Below are 20,987 nucleotides of genomic sequence, written 5' to 3'. Positions count from 1 at the left end.
CCCAGGCCCTCTCATGCCTAAGTTCTCATAGGATGAACATACAGAGAACAAGATCCCTAGTCCTACCACTCCGTCCCAGCTTGTCGCATTTTACGAATTGCATGGGAATCACGGTGGCAGAATTCTCCCCTCGCCGTAACACAGGGAATGCATTGAAATAAAAGCCTCTAAAAATGTACAAATCTGCGGTGCTAGGAGAAAAACCAAGGGGTAGCACAAAACAATGTTTGGAGGTAGGGTGGACGAAACCATGAGAGATCATTGTCAGGATGTAGAACAAGTAAACATGTACGTGGGTGACTGAGAAAGTTGAAAAGGAATGTTTAGATTAAAGGTAGGTAAAGATAATAAACAAAAATTCAATAAAACTGAATTTAATTCAATAAAGTACACCGCCATACGAAAGAATAATAAACTAGTAATAATAGGAACTGACAGAATCTATTAGCCTTGTATTTATATGGCAATGCCCAACAGTATGAAGGTCTTACCATGCCCAGGTCCATGGGCTGCCTGCCCCCCACCCCTCTGCCCCCACCACAACTATCCCGTCCGCATCAGTTCATTATCCTCCTTCAGAAGGCAATGCGCTTAATCCAGGCGAGGTCCGGGGAGTGGTGAACAGAGGCGTAGATTCCGGGGAACTCCGGTTTTCCGCATCCGTAGCCCAGGGACACGATTCCGGATAGGTAGTACTTGTTATTTCTCCTGTGCATCACCGGACCACCGGAATCGCCCTGGATGGGGAGACCAAAACACGTCATCATCGCAAAACAAATTACTTCTGCTTTCATATATTCTGAATACTCGTTTGTTGCATCACTAGGCGAGAAGTTAAATACATACATATATACAGTACTATATTCATTTTGGCATGTGCTACAGTCAGAGCGTGAAAGCCTCATTATAATGCGTTCTCCTTAAGAAAGGGGATGGATGTGTGGTGCATTTAAAGTTACAACATTACAAATAAATCTGAACAAGAGTTCCGAGCTCTCATCTAGTAAGGCTACCATTCCAAATCCAGCACGGGATCCAAGGAAATGAGAAATTGCACGTACTTCACGGTACGATATTTAGACCTTAACAGGAATTTGGTACTTTTGATTTTTGGGAAACAATATATATGGTTATCGAATATTCTATTTATACAGTAGTTCCATGACGATTAAAAGTATATTGTGCAAACAAAAGTATTAACAAAACTACAACAAATGCTACTTTCCGGAACTCTAATATATCACGGGTCAGGATTGGGTATCCGCAATCGTCTACCCTCTGGGTGACCACGAGTAAAGGAATTATTACCTGGCAGGCGTCTTGGCCTTGGCCATCCGTGTCCCCAATACAAAGAAGGTCCGAAGTGACACCCCTGGGGTACTTCTGAGGGTAGTCGGTAAGTGTGGAGTAGCCTGCGACACATTTACTCGCTGGGAGGAGATACAGGGAAGCCTCCTGAAGAACAGCGCTCATGGGGCCGTCTGTAAGAGAACGGCAAATAAATAGATAAAAGGGACAGACGGGTGGGCATGCAGCCACTCTTTGGGACGGCTAAAAGGAAAAGGAGACAGGCGTGAAAGGTATAGTGGAGCAGGGAAGGGCCAGGCTTCCGGTTTGGGACAAAAGTAGTAAAATGCCCAAATATTTATAGACAGTCATGCAAAAGTGAGCTGCAAGATATTGTCGAAATACGAAAGGAATGATCAAGTTAAGATATTTTGGTCATCTAGAACTACCAGAGAATTTATAAAATGCAAAGTTTACTTAAGACCTAACAAAAACAAGAAGTTGGGAAGGACGTAACACCTTACAAAGAGTTTTTTCAGTTAAGGTCGTTAAAATATATATTTCTAACAAGGTTTCGGAAGATATCATTGACGACAGTTCGTAGTTGTCAGCTCTATGGTTTGTTGAGGATGACTGATAATAGGGAACAGAAGTCTGAGCTAACTACAACAGTGGGGAAGGAGATAAGTCGTTTGTTAGTGTCTAGAGCATGGAAAGGTGATTTTTGTTTTGTCAAAAGACCCATCATAAGGATGTTCGAAAATAGTATATTTGCCTCTGGCTAATTGATTGTAGACGTGTATTTTTGACAAGGAAGAAGAGCTGATTTGATCTTCTCTTTGGTCTCCTGAAATCAACACTTACTATAATAGGTTCCTCCCCATCCTGTGAGTGTGAGAAGGGACCCGGTTGCAGGAAGAGGATGCCTTCCCCAGGGCAGACACACGGGACGAATCGAACCCTGAAAATCCAGGGGACATATCAAGCACTTAGATGGACAATAGAAGTTATATATTCTTCATACATTACGAAAGTCGTGTAATAAGATTGATTCTTTGTTCATCCAGTAAAAAGTCACATCAATTTCTAATACAACTCTTCTCTTGAATGTGTTTAGAGTCGCAGAGTAAACTTCTAGCATCCGAGAGAGGTAGCTACAGGATGATCTAGATTAGGACGCAAAACTCCATTTTGATATGTTGAATTCTGTAAGTTCTAAGCGGGCCGTCTCGTTTTCCTTGGCATTGCTAAGACCAAGAAAGAATACCCACAACCTTAATTTTGAATTAGTTGGTTATCTGAAACGAAGGAAAGTGGGCGACTTACTGTGATAGAGACCCTCTGTTTCAGTTGGATAAGAGCGAGGTCATGGTAGACATGTCTGTGGTCATAATCTGGGTGGAAGACGAAGTTCTTCACGTAGTAGTCTCGGTGATTGGATTCATGCGTGCTGGAAAGGTTGTGTTCACCCAGCCGTACCACATGCGGAACCCTAAGAAAACACCAAAACGATCATTTTTTTTTCTTTTAGCATAACATTGTCTTGATGAAAGGGTTAACAATTTCATTGGATACCTACACGACGGGTGAAGATGGCTTTGAATAATATCCGAAAGACAATACTGAATTATTTTAGCTAATATTTGAATGTCCTTTGAAATCCATGAACATGGTAATCAATGAACTTGGGTAACACTTTTCTGTATCAGAGGAGTCTTCCTCTTCCAAGCCACACAATGTTAGGATAGGGAGATAACTGCCTCTCAAAAAGAAACAAGCTAAGTTAATTCCTGGGGGCATTGGTCGCGATTGTTCCTTTATTGATCCGTAGTTCTCAATTCTGAGGACAGTCAAGCAGTATGGTTTATCCTTGAGCATTCTATATACGAAGACATTAATTTACTCCAGATCAGAATAAAACAATTTGCTAACCATGGCCAGTTGTTTCAGAGTGACAATGATAAAACCTTTCAAAAGTATTCTTAGACTGTAGGAGAGAAAGAAAGAGCTTTACATTGTGGTTCTACTATAGCAGGGTGTGTCATGGCAGCGTACCATAGACCAAAGAAAAATTAATCTGGCAACATTAAGTTTTACAGCTGCAGCCACTCCGCACTGGCTTTTAGTAAATCTATTTTACGTTTTCGTCTCAAAGGTTTCTGTTTACACCAGACATCGTTAAAAAGGCAATCCAGAGGTGGATGAACTTCCTACCCGGCCGCTGCCTTCCAACTGTTGCCACCCACAACCTTGCCTTAAAAGTCCGAGAACAATTAGCTCTGAGCTTTTATTTGCCAAACAATGAAAACTTACTTTACAGTGATGCAGTGCGCCGCCGTCAACACCCACTGCTCGTTGATGAGGACCCCGTCGCAGAACCAGGGCGCCCTCGGATTGTTCTCCTCCCCCAGCAGTGCCTGGAACGGCCCCAAAGAACGGGTCAGCAGAACAAAGTAACATGCACGCGCGCAGCTACACATACATGAAGACCTGAAGTCAGGTAACATGAAAAGGAAAAATGCCGCGCGGCATGCAAGGGGTTGCGAAGGCACATTGGGACTGAAACACTTTCACCACTGGTACTGAGAACGAACCGAAAGGAAGTGGGAAGACAAGAGAAACCTTGGAAATGAAAATAATCTCAAACCAATCAAATAACAGGTCAATGAGTAAGTAATGAATTAATAAACAAGTAAACGAATAAACAGATGAATGAGGGTAAATTTGTCTGGTTGTCGATTTCGCCCATTTTTTTTCCACATTTGTGTCTCTCTCTTTCCCTTTGGCAACATAAACACATTAGAATACATATTTCAACTCACCATCCAGGGCCAAGAGTTCTTTATTGATGGAATTCCATTAACCACCGCTATCTCATTGAAATCCCGGGGAAGAGAGCTGAGGTCCGCCCGCCGCGCCACACGAGAGACGACTGATGAAGGGGATAGAGGACCGAGGTCGGGCTCTCTGCCAAACTCCTTGGCGACTGCAGATCGGAAGTCGGGTCTTGCAAGCGTTGATTCGACGAAGCGCCGATGAAATTCGAAGGTGATGGGGTTCTGGAGCGTTGTGCCACAAGCTGCAACAACGAAAAGAATATAAAGGAATAAACATTCTCTTCATCCTCTTGTGAGCTATTCTCGTATTCATGTCCCTCGCTTCCAGTTTATGTCTCCCTCCCTCCCTCCCTCCCTCCATCTCCTTTGTTGGAATCTTTGTCACTTCCCTCTTGGCGCAGACAAACCTGGCCCATGGTGTGATAGCAATTCTATCTTTTCTTGTTTCTTTGTAAGAAAACAATCGCTTACTTTCTGAGGAAAGCACCGTTTATAGAACTAGGGCAAATGCATCACAATGGTTGTTCACAACTCCTTCCACCACACCTCCCTCCATGTGTCGGAGGTGCAACTGTCATATGCAATTGTCCCTAAAAAAAACACACACGAAATTCTGTAGCTTTCGTAAGTTTTCATAATTAATTATGGAGACTCAAAAATCTTGGAGATACCCAATAAAGAGATCTATCTGTATGCAATGGGCAATGTTGTTGCTCTTCGCATCGTAGTAAAACCTACGTCCTCATTTGTAGTTTCAGTTAATTTTTTCAGTTTAAGTTTGCGTCAAGGGCACGTATTCCCTCCGGTACAATGCAGTTCAGTCATTAGAGCACTTCGAAGTCCTCCATCAAATCTTCATCAATAAATCGAGAACCCGCTGTGACCCAAGACCGCAGCAGGGATGAAGAAAATACTCTAGTGTTATTCCACCTTTTCATGTGTGGACCACAAATAACTGGCTTTCACTTATCCTTCATATTTGACACTATTCGTAGGCTTTACAGCGAGATTAACCAACCGTTTGCATTCATGATAAAGACTGAAGGGTAATTTTCATAAATGAGAAAAATTGTATTGTTTTAAGTGGATCTTTGAACTGAGTTGTCTTTTTAAGAAACGTAGTTACAGGAGCCCAACTCTCAGCGACATGATGTCACAAATTGTACCTAATCCTGCCTTTGATTGGTGGAAGCGAACCATGGGTAAGGTGTTCTCGAACTCTTATACTTACTGAAGCTGACGGAGGGCGGCGACACATCGGTGACACTGGAGGAGCCTAGAGAGAAAACGAACGATTAAAAATTCATATGGCAGGGATAGAATGTAGTTCTTTGACCGTAAGCAGTCATTTCCATGATCTAAATCGTCACTGTTCCGTCCGGGGTTTATATATTGAACCTGAGACTCGGGGGAGCTCCTCGAAACTTACCTGAAGGACAGCATACGTAGAGCTGTCGTCCTTCAAATCGGCAGATGGTTGGGAAGACCTTGCGGATGTTCTGCACGACGAAGGTACATTCGTTGATGAGCGTGCAGGTTCCTCTGACGGAAGTCCCACGAAGCGTACAGGACGAGCTCGGGGGCGGAGTCGGGAAGAACAGGTTCGGTCTCACGGGCCGGGTAAAGTCGAAAGGGACCGGGCGAACGGGTCGGGTAAAGTCGAAAGGGACCGGGCGAACGGGTCGGATGTTTGTGGGCAGGAAAGAACCTACCGAAGGAGACGTCGAAATTATTTTCGGAGTTCTTACCTCAGCCTGCTTCCCACAACCAATGAAGCTGGGTTTTATATCCCAGGAGGAAATGCTTACGTTTCCGAACGTCCCATGTTGTGATTCTAACAATAACAATAATATTGGTAACAATAGAATGATAATGGTAACAAAATAATTGTAACAAAGTAACAATGATAGACAATAATAATAACAATAATGATAAAACATGATAGAAAGTGATTCGGTTTAACGTTTTAAACTTCTATCAGGAGGCTAGAATAGTGCCCCTAACACCTGGTTTCATAGTGTGGAATTTAGTGAACAATTCCCTTGGTCCAACTCGGAGGTAGAAGGTTCGAACTGCCGCCATCTCGATCTCCGCCGGAAGAGGCGACGATCTAATCTGTTCGGCCAGCGAGCATCCATAATAGATATAGTAAATGATACAAGCAATGACACCAAGGGTAACAATCAGTAATGATGACAATACATCTATACTAAAGGGGCTCTTCCTCTTAGCCAGCCAAGGCATACTCCGACCGTCAATCCGATTCTCAATCATCCGGCGTCCACCTTCGGTCCTCATGGATGAGGGGACACCCCCTACCCCCACCCCACTGACTGGGTCAGAAGCAATCCAGCAAGGCACAGCACATCCACAGCAAAGACCGACGGCCTAATCTGGTTTACCCCCACAGTTTCATTTACATGGGGACCTTCTCTCCTCGTCCCAGCATGCGCAAATAAAAGAGACGAGGAGATATCCCGTGGAGACGTAACAATTAATTACCCATTTACAACTATCTTCCACTCACACCTATCTGTTGCCTTCTCCCTTTCACCCCATCCATCATCTTATTTTTGGTCTTTCATGTCCACTCCATCCACCTTTTTCTTCCATATTCCTTTTGCTAGTCTCTCATCATTTTTCCATGTGTCTAAACCATTTTGTCATTCTTCCATCAATCTTATTTGCGATCTCCCTTTCCACCCACTCTCTCCTCTTCAACTATCACTCTGTCCATTCTCGAAACCCCAACATTCCTTCTCAAACACTTTATCGAACACATTCAAATTTGTTCATTCTGCCTCCCAATAATAACAATAATGACTGGTGATGATACTAATGGCAATTGTGGTGATACTGCTGACAATCGTGAGGATATTGACAATGGTGACGACAACACTTCAGATGGAATATCCTGGGGTAACATTTGGTCTGGTAAGGCTAGGGTCTCACTGAATGTTGTTAGACTTTGTGGACCTCGGATCACCACAGAAACAGATGAATCTTGCATATCTCATGATGCTAAACATTTGGGATTTGCCACTCAATGTTCTGTTTGTGAAATTGTGTACTGTATTTTGGAATACGAAGTATTTTGCATTTTTCTTTTACTTTGAGCGATAGAGATGCATAACACAAAGAATCGTATCTCCTTCGTCCTAGCTTACAAATTCTTTCCTTCGGTAGGGCATCCTGCAGTGACGACCGTTTTTTCGGTTGGACTGAAGAAAGCAACACCCGACGTCACCTACGATAGAGGGGAGAGTCCTACCCGGAAGGGAAGGTAGTTTGAAGGAAAGAATCGTTTCGTTTTCTCTTTCATTCCATCTCTTGGTTCACGATAAATCAGTTAGAGACCCGGGCGTATTCCAACAGTACGAAGAAAGAGAGAGAGAGAGAGAGAGAGAGAGAGAGAGAGAGAGAGAGAGAGAGAGAGAGAGAGAGAGAGAGAGAGAGAGAGAGAGAGAGAGAGAGAGAGAGAGAGAGAGGAAAATGAAAGGAAAGAAAAGTAAAAGGAAACGGTAGAAAGATAAAATATTAAAGGAAGAGTTTGTTATAGTCAACATATACAACACTTCAATGACTTGCGCATCATCGTAGCTGTGTCTTCCTTCGATAGTGGCGTGCACGCGCATGAACGCACGCACAATATGCTACAAGATGTGGTTTTGACGAAAGCTTCGAATCTCCCTAGGGACTTCTATGACCAAGCTAACCGACCTCTCTTGACTACAACCTTTTGATAACAAAATATTCTCTCGGTGTCTCAGCTCAAGAACTCCACTAAACAAAAGGCCAGCTGTGTCTCAGGTCAGCTACCTGTGACCGATCGGCCGACGCCTCGACCGAAGAGATCCAACTTCCAAATGCTCCTCATATGGCAACAACATTCTTTTCACAAATTGGCAACCTTTTGTATATATGTGTAATATATGTCTGGCAAAATGTCCGAGCTTACCTGAGGGCTTGCCCTGTAGGTAGTAGTTAAACCAGAACCGATCCTAAAGGTGGAGCATTAAGGCCAAAAACTCGGCCTGAGTTTCAGTCACCACCAATGGGAGTAAGCACGCATTACCTCACCAGATGGCAGCACTGTATGATGAGTCGTGAAGTTCACTTCCTGTTTTACAGTCTTGTTTCCAAACGTGATAAAACTAACTATAAAATGCCGTAGCATTGCTCTGTTCCACTGTGTTGAGCACATAAGGGTGGGCACAAGTTTCCGTCAGATGAGATGAATATGAAGTGGAGAATAGCGATAAAACGCCTTAAACCAGGTACAAATAAGCCGTGGATTCCAAGGAAATACAGTGTTGTATGTGAAAAATATTTTACAACAGATGGGTACATGCCTACTGGTCCTTTAGGTAAGTGTTATTCAACTTTGTTGTCATTTATATATAAAGAAAAATAGCAGGCACTATTCTTTTTTAACAATTTAGCAAGACAACTTGTTCCCCATGCTGTGTCATCATGGCAAGTGTGTGTAGTAGTAAGAATTTTGTTATGGGGAGCAGCCATTATCTTTTAACCCATGTACCTGTCATTGTATATATTCTCAGGAAGGTAATTATGATTTCAAAGGTTTACTATTTAAATTAGGATGTCTACAATTACGTAGGTTTTCTAACACACTTTGATTGTGATGTCACTTACGTAAAATACAGCTACTTTTTTTTTCAAAGTTCTTTTATGACTCCCAAATTCAAACCCTGACCTTACCACTTACCCTAACATTACTCTATTGCTTCCAGATAAACAAAGAAATAAAATTTTCTTTGATTTAATTTCAGGTTCTCGTATGAGGCTGAAACCTGGTGCGGTTCCATCTATTTTTTTTTATTTTTATTTTGATACAACACCATCCACGTTCACCTCAACATTAAATGCAGAAAGAGCAGAAAGGGTAGCTATGAGACGTTTATTTCAAAATGAACCAGATATTCAAGATGTTGGCAACGAAGAGGTAGTGTCAGCTGAAAGGGAAAATGAGATTCTACAAAGTGACGCTGACGGAGAGAAATCGGTCCAGGACCACGGTATCCAGTGTGAGATACTAAATTCTATGAATGCTAGATTCTCTATCTTCCTGGTTAAAAATGACAATGAGGGCATTCAGTATTATACAGGATTTAATGACTTTGCACATTTTTCCTTAATATTCTCCTTGCTTGGTCCAGCTGTCAATCTTGATGGAATGGACTACGATTTATTATTAGCGGAAGATCAGTTGTTTTAACTATAATCAAGTTGAATTATCTATTTTATTCAGAATCAGTCAAACTTATGCGTCAAAAGTTGTGAATGTATGGATTAATTTCATGTTCTTCCAACTCCAAGAAATCAATTTTTGGCCAGAAAAAAACACAGTGTAGGACTTAATGCCAGTGAACTTCAAAAAAACATTTTCCATCAACAAGAGTAATTTTGGATGCAACAGAGTTGCCGATTCAAAAACCCAGTAATGTTAATGCACAAAGTGCAACTTTTTTGACTTGTAAAAATCGCAGCACATTGAAGACAATGATCGGTTGCACTCTAGGTGGACTAATTACTTATGTGAGTGATAGCTACGGTGGCAGCGCATCTGATAGACAGATAATCGAAAGATCTTGTTTAATACAAGGACATATGTTTGAATCTGGGGACAGTATTATGGCAGACCGTGGTATTAGAGTACAAGATTTGTTTGCTTCGTTAGACGTTAAGGTGAACACTCCGACCAATAAGATGGATATTTACACAATAACAAAGGACTATTGTTACTTGATACCGTGTTGACAGTAAGTACGATATCTTACCTTTCTATCAAATTCTCTTTCCTCCCTAAGACAAGTGCTCCTCTTGTTGCCAATTCAACTTTTAAACGCTCAACTGTCCAATTTTCATATGACACCATTGTGTGTTTACTACGACTGATGGTACAGTGGAGCCATCTACCGGGATAAATTGTGATGCTTACTCCCATTACAATGTAGAGTACAAATTCTACAAGTTAAGGAAAACTAAAAGGAAAAGGAAAAAAGAAAAAGAAAATGAAAAAGAAAAGGCAAGTAGAAATGCAAAAGGAAAAAAGAAAAGAAAAACAATAAAAGAAAAATTGAGTAGAGGGGAAAAGATGAAAATGGAAAAGAAAAGAGAAGAAAAAGTAGAAGAAAGAGAAAGATAAAGAGAAACAAATGAAAAAGCAAGAAAAGAAGAGAAAATAAAAGAGGAAAGAAAGACAGGGGAAAAGAAAAGGAAAATAAAAAGTTATAATAAGAATCAAGATAGAGAGAAAATTGCTATAAGGGAAGGAGAGAGAGAAACAGAAAAAAATAGTATGAAAGAGAGAGAAAGAGATAGGTGGAGAGAGGGAAAGAAATCGAGAGAAAGAGCGAGAGAGAGAAACTGGAGAGAAAATAACGAAAAATAGTGCGAGAGAGTTAAAGAGAGAGATAGGGAGAGAAAAAGAAAACGAGAGAGAAATCGTAGGAGAAATAGTGAGGGAGAAATAGTGAGGGAGAGAGAGAGAGAGAGAGAGAGAGAGAGAGAGAGAGAGAGAGAGAGAGAGAGAGAGAGAGAGAGAGAGAGAGAGAGAGAGAGAGAGAGAGAGAGAGAGAGAGAGAGAGAGAGAGAGAGAGAGAGAGAGAGAGAGAGAGAGAGAGAGAGAGAGAGAGAGAGAGAGAGAGAGAGAGAGAGAGAGAGAGAGAGAGAGAGAGAGAGAGGGGGAGAGAGAGAGGGGGAGAGAGAGGGGGAGAGAGAGAGAGAGAGAGAGAGAGAGAGGGGGAGAGAGAGGGGGAGAGAGAGGGAGAGAGAGAGGGGGAAAGAGAGGGGGAGAGAGAGGGGGAGAGAGAGGGAGAGAGAGAGGGAGAGAGAGAGGGAGAGAGAGAGGGAGAGAGAGAGGGAGAGAGAGAGGGAGAGAGAGAGAGAGAGAGGGAGAGTGAGTGACAAGAGGAAACGAGCGACTGGGCGGCAGGGGAAGATGGAAATGGAACAAACGGTGCTGTCCAGCTGGCCCCACATCCGCAGCGAGTGTATCTCTATACACCGGACACTTACGGTTCGAGCGAGTCGTCTTCGTCATGAATGGACGACCCAAAAGGTGTTCACCTCTCCCTACCTCACCCCCCCCCACACACACACACCCATACACGCAGTATGCCGACAGCCCACACCTTGCTGGAAGCCATCATCCACTGTAGTACTTGGAAGTGGAGAGCACTATACGCGAGTTCTTACTCACTAACATCGATTTCCCTCACTAGTATTTCTCACTCAGGGGGTAAAATTCTTCATCTAAAGTACACACACTGTCGGGGTTACATAAACCTAAGCATTTAGATGTAGTTCCTCGTTTATGTTATGCTGTTACCACCACCCTGGCCACCTGTAACATGCACGAGTGGGAGATGCGTTTTCTTTCGTGATCAAAGTTGTGCGTTTTCTTTCGTGATCAAAGTTGTGCACAACCTCAGTGGTAAAGAGGTTTGTCTCTATTATCCTGTTTTTCTGTGCCTTTATCTTGGCCATCGTTATCGTGTAGGACAGCAACGGGGTGAATTGTTAAGTCGAAAGGTAAAATGACGGAGAATCGAGAATCACTGCTTTAGCCCGGAAGTTGTAATTGGAGTACAATACTCAGTCGACCGACAGCGTCACTACGTCTAGCGGGACGGCAAGCAGGGGCACCAATCACTTTCCTTCGGAAAATTAAGAAAACAACAAATTCCTTTAACCTTATAAACGCGTCTGTGACCTCGCACCGGTCTCTCCCAAATTTGGTTGGCGTGACGTCAGGTCCAATCTTGGGTACAGCTGTACCTGATAGGAGGAGATAGACATCAACTCGTTCCGCAATGTTTACTTACCTTGGCCTAGGACCACTCCGCAGCACCCAAGCAGGACTACCAACAGCAGGACGTTCCACTTTTGCCTCATCCTTCTTACTGTGTCTGACGGAATCTGACGTATGCACTAGACGACCGGTTCCATTTATAAACAACGCAGAGACGCTCGCGCATGCGCGGGAGATCGACGACGTGCGCTGAAAGCTGCGTGGAGAGCCTGGAGACAATAGGAAGTTTGTGATCATGATGCAAAAAGATTGTTTGATTTGAATTTTCATCCTTGTGCGACTGCAAATGATATAACTCTCTCTTGTTTGAGAAAATAAGAGAAATAAGTGGGAACAGACAACTAAAGAGTTCAATAATGAAAGACATGGATGGGAGCAATATACAACAGCACTTTGTAACGACATAAGATAAGATATATACTGGGAGAAGGAATGGACTGATCCAATATACTGAAGGAAGAGGCGGGACATGCAAAGATATTAAGAAAGACAGAACTCTCAGGAAAGCTGAAATATGAGTGGAAATATGTAGGAAAAGCAATATGAATTCAGTGAGGGTAAAGGAACGGTCAACGCAATATTTGCTTTGAGAATGGCAAGAGAAAAAACTTTTAGACGTGCTTTGACGACACAGTGAGACATAAAGCGATGGTGGAGATTATGAAAGATATTGGATTAGATAGAAATGACGTCAAAACCTATACTGGGACCAAAGAGCTTCCGTGAAGATTGAATATGACAAAAGTGGTTGAAAAAAAAGGAAGAAAGAAAAAAAGAATAGAGGAGTCAGACAGGGGTGTTTACTTTCGCCCGCATTATTTCTATTGTAGAGGAAAAAATGCATCAAGGAACCAAAGGGTGGCACATGGGATCAGGACAGGAGGAAGAAGTGTGTCCTCGTGATACGTCACTGCTTGCAGGTTCCGAGAAAAGGAAGCCTCGGATTGACCAGCAACACGGATTTGTGTGAAACAAGAGGACGGAAGATGACACCTAGAGAACAAAAATCATGTGAGAATTACCATAAAGAAAAGGCAAAATGAACCTAAGGATACCTATTCAAAATTGAATTATCCATCAAGTGCAAGGGTTAGAATATTTAGGATATGTCATTTTAGAAAAATCGAATTATGAAGAGATAGAAAGATATATAGATAGAGAGGGAGAGATAGATAGATAAACAGACATATATATATATATACATATAGGTATATATATATATATATATATATATATACATATATATATATATATACATATATATATACATATGCAATAAAAACACTAGGAGCGTGTGTTCGCAAATGCGTAAGTAACCACCAGGAAAAAGTGAACTAACGAAGCAGAGCGCTTTCGTGTAATTACATCTTCAGTGCAGATACAAAGAAGGAATTATATGTATGTATCTGCACTGAAGATGTAATTACACGAAAGCGCTCTGCTTCGTTAGTTCACTTTTTCCTAGTGGTTATTTACGCATATATACTTATATATATGTATATATATATACATATATATATGTATATATATATATATACATATATATATATATATATATATAGTGAGAGATATATAGATACATAGATAGAAAGAGCAAGAGAGAGAGATACATACATACATACATACATACATACATACATACATACATACATACATAAATAAATAGATAGAGAGATAAACAGACATGTCGATAGATAGATAGATAGATAGATAGATAGATAGATAGATAGATAGATAGATAGATTGATAGATAGATAGATAGATAGATAGAGAGATTGATAGAGAGCGAGAGTGAGCGAGAGTGAGCGAGAGTGAGCGAGAGTGAGCGAGAGAGAGCGAGAGTGAGCGAGAGAGAGCGAGAGTGAGCGAGAGAGAGCGAGAGTGAGCGAGAGAGAGCGAGAGTGAGAGAGAGAGAGAGAGAGAGAGAGAGAGAGAGAGAGAGAGAGAGAGAGAGAGAGAGAGAGAGAGAGAGAGAGAGAGAGAGGGAAAGTCCTAGATTGTCACATGAAATTCAACCTTCAGAATAATGATAAAGTTGTTAACAATTAAATCTATGAAGAAGGAGAATATTGAGAAGGTAAGTTTGGTTAACGTATAGATAGATTTATAAATAGATAGGTAAGTAATTAGATCACTAGATAAATGAACAAATAAATAAGTGAATAAATAATCAATAATGAATAAATAGGTAAATAGCTAAGTAAGATAAATAGACAAATAGATAAAGAAATAGATAAATAAGATAAATCGATAAAAAAATAAACAATAAACAAATAGATAGGTAAATAGATAGGAAAGTAAAGAAATATACGACCAACCAACCAACCAAGAAAGAAAAAAGAAATAAAGAAAGAAAGATAAGAAAGAAGAACAAAATAAATAAACAAATGAACAGTTAAAAGACATAGATAAACAAATAAAAGATATACGAGTTACGAGGAATCAACTAAGTCTCGTCGGTCGAATTCTGAGAGAAGAAGGTTGTGACGAAAATAAGTGTCTACTGAGAAGAGTGGAGGGAACACGATCTGGAGAACCAATTTCTTGAATGTGTTACTTTAGTCTCTTGGAGATGGACGAAGAGTCGAGGAATCACGAAGTCACACTTGCTAATGACGGCAGAGTCCTCAGGACAACCGTGGTCGTCTACCATGTCACGTGACTGGCACTCCAGTAAGGAACTTGCTGAATCATTTTACATTTTTTGAGAGGTGAGTGGATATGAAACTATATATTTCTAATTTTCCAGGAATCCTTAAGGGTGAAACATCGATAGGTGTCATCCTGTGGTCCATAATACTTATGATGACGCTGTTTCCTCTGTCACTTCACCCTTCCTTCCGATTCTCGCCTGGGTTGTGAAACCTGTTTTGACAGTTGTACGGGTAGTGACGTCCCTAGTGGGGAAGGCCTGAGTAGGTAAACAGACATACATGTATAAACACACACATATACACTCACCTGGGTATGTAAACATACATACATGTATAAAGACACACACACACAACACACACACACACACACACACACACACACACACACACACACACACACACACACACACACACACACACACACACACACACACACACACACACACACACACACACACACACACACACACGCTCATACACCCACACACACATATTGTACGCTCACACGCACACAAATAAACAAGAGTTCGACCCCTGCCCAGTGCTGAAAAGTATAGTCACTCGAGCCGACCTGCTCGCTTGGACAAGGGTTTCTGTTTTTTGTGTGTGTGTGTATGTGATTTAACTTGGCTACCTACCTTGTAAAAGGGGAAAAAGCCTTTGGTATATGTATGTATGTTGTTACAAATATGAGTATCCTATATATGTACTGTATGAAAATAATGATTATTTTGGGTATAAAGACGTCATTATTCTACGCTAGAGAAGCGAGCCCACGTTTTCGATGTCACGTAGAGAGAATGAAAACGTTTTGGGTTGATATCTTAATACTCTATTGAATCATGTTTAACTCTATAAGATAAATTATTATTTTTATGTATTATTCAGTAATCATGTCAAACCATTTGAGTATTTCGTTTTTTCTGTTGATACAGTACAATCTTATGTATCGTTTTCAAAGTAGTGTGTCAGACGTTTCTGTCGTATTTGTTCGAGAAGCGTCACCAAGTTTGGACGCAAAATACGTTTACTCTGTCTTGGCCAATCAGGTTCAAACCCCCGTAGACGTTGGTTCTATGGACCAATCAGAATTAATTTTGTACAAAAGGGAGGGATGCTTTGCGGGCGTTCAGTGCCAGTGTTAGGCAGACCTGGCTAGAGGAAGGAATAGAGATGTTCCGGCTAAGAATTAAGTCCCTCCCTCGCCCTGTTGTATATTTAACTCAGCTAGTAATTAATTTCATTTATGTGTGAAGTCTATGGCAGTGACTCCGGAAGCCTTGACAGTGAATCTCGTAGTAATCATATCTCACCCCCGTTAGAATTTGTGCAGAACTTGGAATCATTCTTTAGAACTTATCATTCAGTTTTATGTCCTTGGTTCTAATTATGTTGTTAATCTTATTAACTTTAATGAATAATGTTAAATGCTATATGTGTTTAATTCTTCTTAATTTTCATGATGATGCAAAATTAAGTGGTGGCCTTTTAATTGATACTATGAACAGATTATCCCATAGACATAGGGTCTTGGGAATCATTCATATAATCTTGCAAGATCTTAATGTTACGAGCCAGAGGTGTTCGTAAGATTCGTAACATTGTATGTATTTACCTAGTTGTAGTTTACAGGAGAGGAGCAACGCTCATGAGGTCCTTTCTCCATCTTTCCATTTTAGTCTACTTAGCTTCGAGTTCATGTATGGTCCCAACTTGGTATATACATATATTTTCCAATTATCATACTTAGATTTGCCTCTTAGTTATCCGATATGCCTTGGTTTCCATATGAGACGACTGTGGGGTATTTAATCAAAAGCCATTTCTCGACCGAGGTACACACAGTCCATCGAACCTTCCCTCTCCTGAAGCTATTGAAGCACTTGATTAAAAACTTAAAAGGTTTGACATCCATGCACTTCCAGATCTAAAGTCAAACTGATTGTCAAGATGTCTGACTCATCGTGATTTCACAAGCCTTCTATGTAGTTTTACCCTTGTGTCTGTCAATGATACCAGCCTATAGTTTAGTGGTACCTCCTTACTTCCATCTTTATGAATTTGTACCTCATTATCCCTTTTCCAATCCTGTGGCACTTTTAACGAACATAAAATAAGACTGTGAATATTGTCCGCTAGTTCTTCCCTACATTTTCTGAGTATCCAGTTTGAGATCCCATCATGTCCTGAAGCTCTGTGTGTGTATGTCTGTGTGTGTATATATATATATATATATATATATATATATATATATATATATATATATATACACATATGTATATACATGTGTGTGTGTGTGTATGTGTGTGTGTGCGCGTGTACCTGTGTGTAACGTCACAGCATTACCCATGAATCGGGTCAAATACGAGCTATTAAATCTTGTATGGGTGTGGATCACAAGTTCAACATTTGATTCAAGACCGTGGTGAGACACACACAAACACACTTATGACGAGAGGAAGAACAGAGGACACAGTGAAAACGGAGACGGTAATTCCCCGCAGGAAAAGTTGGACTGGGAAGTTCACGGGAGCCGACGGAGTGCTCGTGTTCAGAGTACAACCGTCTCTTGTTAGCCACAACATGATCTTTCAAATTGTACGAAACCATTTGCAGTGTTAATGTATTTCTAATTTGTTATTAATAATTTACCTTATTCTTTATCTATCTCTTCATTATCATTATTTTACGAAATATGAGGAGATCTCTTAGCTGAGCAGAATCGCTGGATGGTATCAGAGTAAGGTTTAAGGAGTATAAATGTATGAAAAATGGGGGAGGGAAAGGAGAAGAGGAAGGGAGAGTCAAGGAGGTGGGATGAGGAGTGGGAAGAGGGAGGGGGTGTGGGATCACTCACAACAAAGGATGGGGGTGAGGAGGTAGGGTGAGTGAGGTGGAGAAAACAGTGCAGTTACAATATTAGGCGGGTGGAGGGAGGAGTGGTGGCTGGTCCTAGTTTAGTGATGATCATAAGTAATACTAGAGGTAATGATAATGATAATATCAATACTGACAATAGTAATAGTGATGATGATAATGATAAGGATGATAATGATAGTAATAGTAATACATGCATACATATACCAAAGGCTTTTTCCCCCTTATAAGGGAGGTAGTAAAAAAAAAACAAAGAAAAAAAAAAACACTCCCACCCATTCCATCCCTATCATACCCCACTCCAGTCCACCCCCTTCCCTCCCTCTTATCTTGGCACCTCCTGGATGAAAGGTCATCTCTGCATCTCGCCCACTGCCCTGGGTTAGAAGCAGTGCCACAAGGCACAGCACATCCACAGCAACGCCGCTTCATTAAATCGGCGACCCCTTTTTCCGTCCCCTTATGCAGAAAAGGAGAAGACGGGGTGAAATCTCTTCTTGCTGCGTCACTTTATTCTCCACACATACTCCCTCAACCTCCATCCTCCACCCATTCCACCTCATGCATCACAGCATTATCCATATACAATCATTCTCCATTCACCCCTGTCTTCTATCCTCTCCCGTCCTTCCTCAACAGAAATTCCTCTCTTTCCCAAAGGCCCTTTTACCCCATCTATCCATCTCATCCCTCATGTTCACTCCTTCCACCTTTACCTACCACACCTCTTTTACTAGTCTTTCCTCACTCATTCTTTCCATGTGTCCAAACCTTCCCAATACTCTTTCATCCACCTTATCTCCCAACTCCCTTTCTTCCACTGCTCTCCTCCTCACCTCCTTATTTTCACTCTATCCAGCCTAGTAACCCCTATCATACTTCTCAGACACATCATCTCAAACGTATCCAAATTCCTCCTCTCTTCCTCTCTTATGTTCCATGTTTCTGCCCCGTACAGTGCTGTCCTCACAATCACTCCTTCATTCGCACACAATCTCCTCATATATTAGATTCTAGTAGATAAAGGTAGACAAATAAGGTAGATAGAGGGGTAGGTGGCGAGAATCCCGTTTTTGTGAGTGGTATGTTTGGTAATAATAGCCGCGAAGAAGTTGCATTATCTCGCTCCTCGTCTAAAGTTTATAAATAACAGCTAGGGACCAGATTTTAATGCTTATGTGAGAATATGTAAGTGAAGCCATTCATACATCGCTATCGTCATTGCTTGTGTAAGTAGTACTGCTTAAGATGTTGCAACAGTCATTTTGATTGGAGAAAGGGTGGAGGAGGAGAAACACTTATTGGTACACGGGAGAAAAGTCACGGCCTTGGTGGAAGCACTTAGTTGTAACAGGAAAAGATCACTGGACTAATAAAGTCGTAACGCCGGAGCAGAAGTGGCTTAGTGAGTGGATTGAGTATCCCAGTGGGGAGTCTTAGTGTAAATTGACAAGCCAGGTGTAATATTATTTGGGAAGAAAAGAATAAAATTTTTACCTCCGTTTAATTTGCCCCATAAAAAACATTACTTACTTCCAACAGAATGATATGCTGAAAGACATACTTAAGACAGTGATGATAAAAAGTTGAAAGTGAAAGAAGAAATACAAAAACATAGAAGAGAACAGTAAACAGATTTATAAACCAGTAATTACGGAGAGACGGAGGTAAAATCTTAGCATCCACGCCCAAAAGTCTATTTCCCATTACACTTTTTAGTCCCCTAAGGCATTTACTTGCTTCTATCAATCTACATTCTACGTCCACCTCCACTCCTCCCTTTTCCGCCACATTGGCACCCAAGTACCTAAAACTATCCACTTCTTCCAGTCTCTCTCCCTTAATACTCACTTCCAGTCTGCTGCCACTTTCTCCTCTTGTACATCTCATCACCTTACTTTTACCCACATTTATCTTCAACTTCCTTCTTTCGCATACCTTGCCAAATTCTATCACTAACTTTCTCAATCCCTCCTATGATCCTGCTACAAGCGCAGTGTCGTCTGCAAACAACAGCTGGCTTGTCTCCCACTTATCTCCATTTTCTTTAACCATCTCCAATCCCTGACCAAGTACCCTTGCATTTACCTCTCGCACCACCCCATCCATGTATAAGTTGAACAGCCAGGACGACATAACACATTCCTTGCGAAGTTCCACCTTTACCTCAAAGCACTCACTCTCTCCATTTCTAATCCTAACACAGGCTCTACTATTCTCGTAAAAACTCTTGGTAGCTCCTAAAATATTTTCTCTTATGCCATATATCTGCAATACCCATCTTCCCCTTACCACCTTAACTTCTATTCACATCTGCCCATATCCACCTTTTACCTTTTCCTCTATACCTGGCTCACCCTATCACTCTACTCACTTCCAAAAGATCTTTTTATCTATTTTTTTTAATTCCCCACCATTCTCCTATCCTATTTTACGTTTGCTATCTTATTTGGCTCCTTCATTTTACGTTTTGCTTCTCTTTTTATTTTTGTATACCAACAACTTTCTCCCCTTCCTTTTGATACCACTATGTAGACCATTGACGCCATATCAACCACCTTTCTCTCCGCCACCTCTTCTCATGTACACTTATGCTTTATTCTTCTCAAACATTGTTTACTATTCCTTTCTAAACACATCCAACACCGTCTCTCCGCCAAGATTTTTATCTGGCACCACAAACTTTCCCAATATTCCATCTATTGGTTCATCTACTCTAGCATTAATTTCCCCCAACACTACTTCATTGACGTTACTCTCAAAAATCTAAACACTGATCTAAATCTATCCAAAAAGCCTCCCCTTCCTCTCACTCTTCTCATTACTATCTCCATATGCGCTTACGAGAGCCCACACCCCCCATCCTTGTTTCATCTTCATCCACACTGACCTTTAAGACATTTCCCTCCCTTTCCAGAAGGCCCACTCTTTCCTTCTCTCGTCCCCTCATTCCTGACACTCTCCACAACACTCCCAAACTCAAAATCACCCTTTCATTTCAACTTGATTTATTGTATAGCACTAACATATCCATCTTCTCTCCAACAAACATACTGTCAATCTCTTCCCTTTTACTCTCAACTGTACCACAACCACGCTCACCTAATGACCCAGTTTATAGGGTTTAGATTGGAGTTCTCCCAGGCCCTCTCATGCCTAACTTCTCATAGGATGAACATACAAAGAACAAGATCCCTAGTCCTACCATTACGTCCCATCTTGTCGCATTTAACGAATTGCATGGGAATCACGGTGGCAGAATTCTCCCCCGCTGTAACACAGGGAATGCATTGAAATAAATAACTCTAAAAATGTACAAATCTGCGGTGCTAGGAGAAAAACCAAGTGGTAGGACAAATCAATGATGGAGGTAGGGTGAATGAAACCATAAGAGATCGTTGTCAGGATGTCGAACAAGTAAAAATGTACGTGGGTGACGGACAAAGTTGAAAAGGAATGTTTAGACTAAAGGTAGGTAAAGATAATAAACAAAAA

The 20,987-nt window shown here is 41.2% G+C and overlaps 1 protein-coding gene across 2 annotated transcripts; it reads right to left on the bottom strand.

The window, feature by feature from the left end:
* Positions 1 to 358: 358 nt before the first annotated feature.
* LOC143027198 (clotting factor G beta subunit-like) lies at positions 359 to 12,118 on the bottom strand. Of its 2 annotated transcripts, XM_076188372.1 has the most exons (10): positions 11,975 to 12,080; positions 5,811 to 5,832; positions 5,554 to 5,777; positions 5,356 to 5,400; positions 4,110 to 4,366; positions 3,601 to 3,704; positions 2,614 to 2,779; positions 2,152 to 2,248; positions 1,309 to 1,481; positions 359 to 737 (listed from the first exon to the last, which is right to left on the bottom strand). In XM_076188372.1, exons 1-10 carry the CDS (start codon positions 12,042 to 12,044, stop codon positions 576 to 578), a joined length of 1,320 nt encoding a protein of 439 aa, XP_076044487.1. In that variant the 5' UTR covers positions 12,045 to 12,080; the 3' UTR covers positions 359 to 575. The 2 variants fall into 2 exon arrangements, with proteins under 2 accessions (XP_076044487.1, XP_076044486.1); XM_076188371.1 differs by having other exon boundaries at positions 5,554 to 5,832; positions 11,975 to 12,118.
* Positions 12,119 to 20,987: the final 8,869 nt, after the last annotated feature.

Source organism: Oratosquilla oratoria, chromosome 7 (genome assembly GCF_046742065.1).
Source record: "Oratosquilla oratoria isolate Oo_2021 chromosome 7, ASM4674206v1, whole genome shotgun sequence".
Lineage (NCBI taxonomy): Eukaryota > Metazoa > Arthropoda > Malacostraca > Stomatopoda > Squillidae > Oratosquilla > Oratosquilla oratoria.
This window is presented reverse-complemented; position numbering and strand designations above follow the sequence as displayed.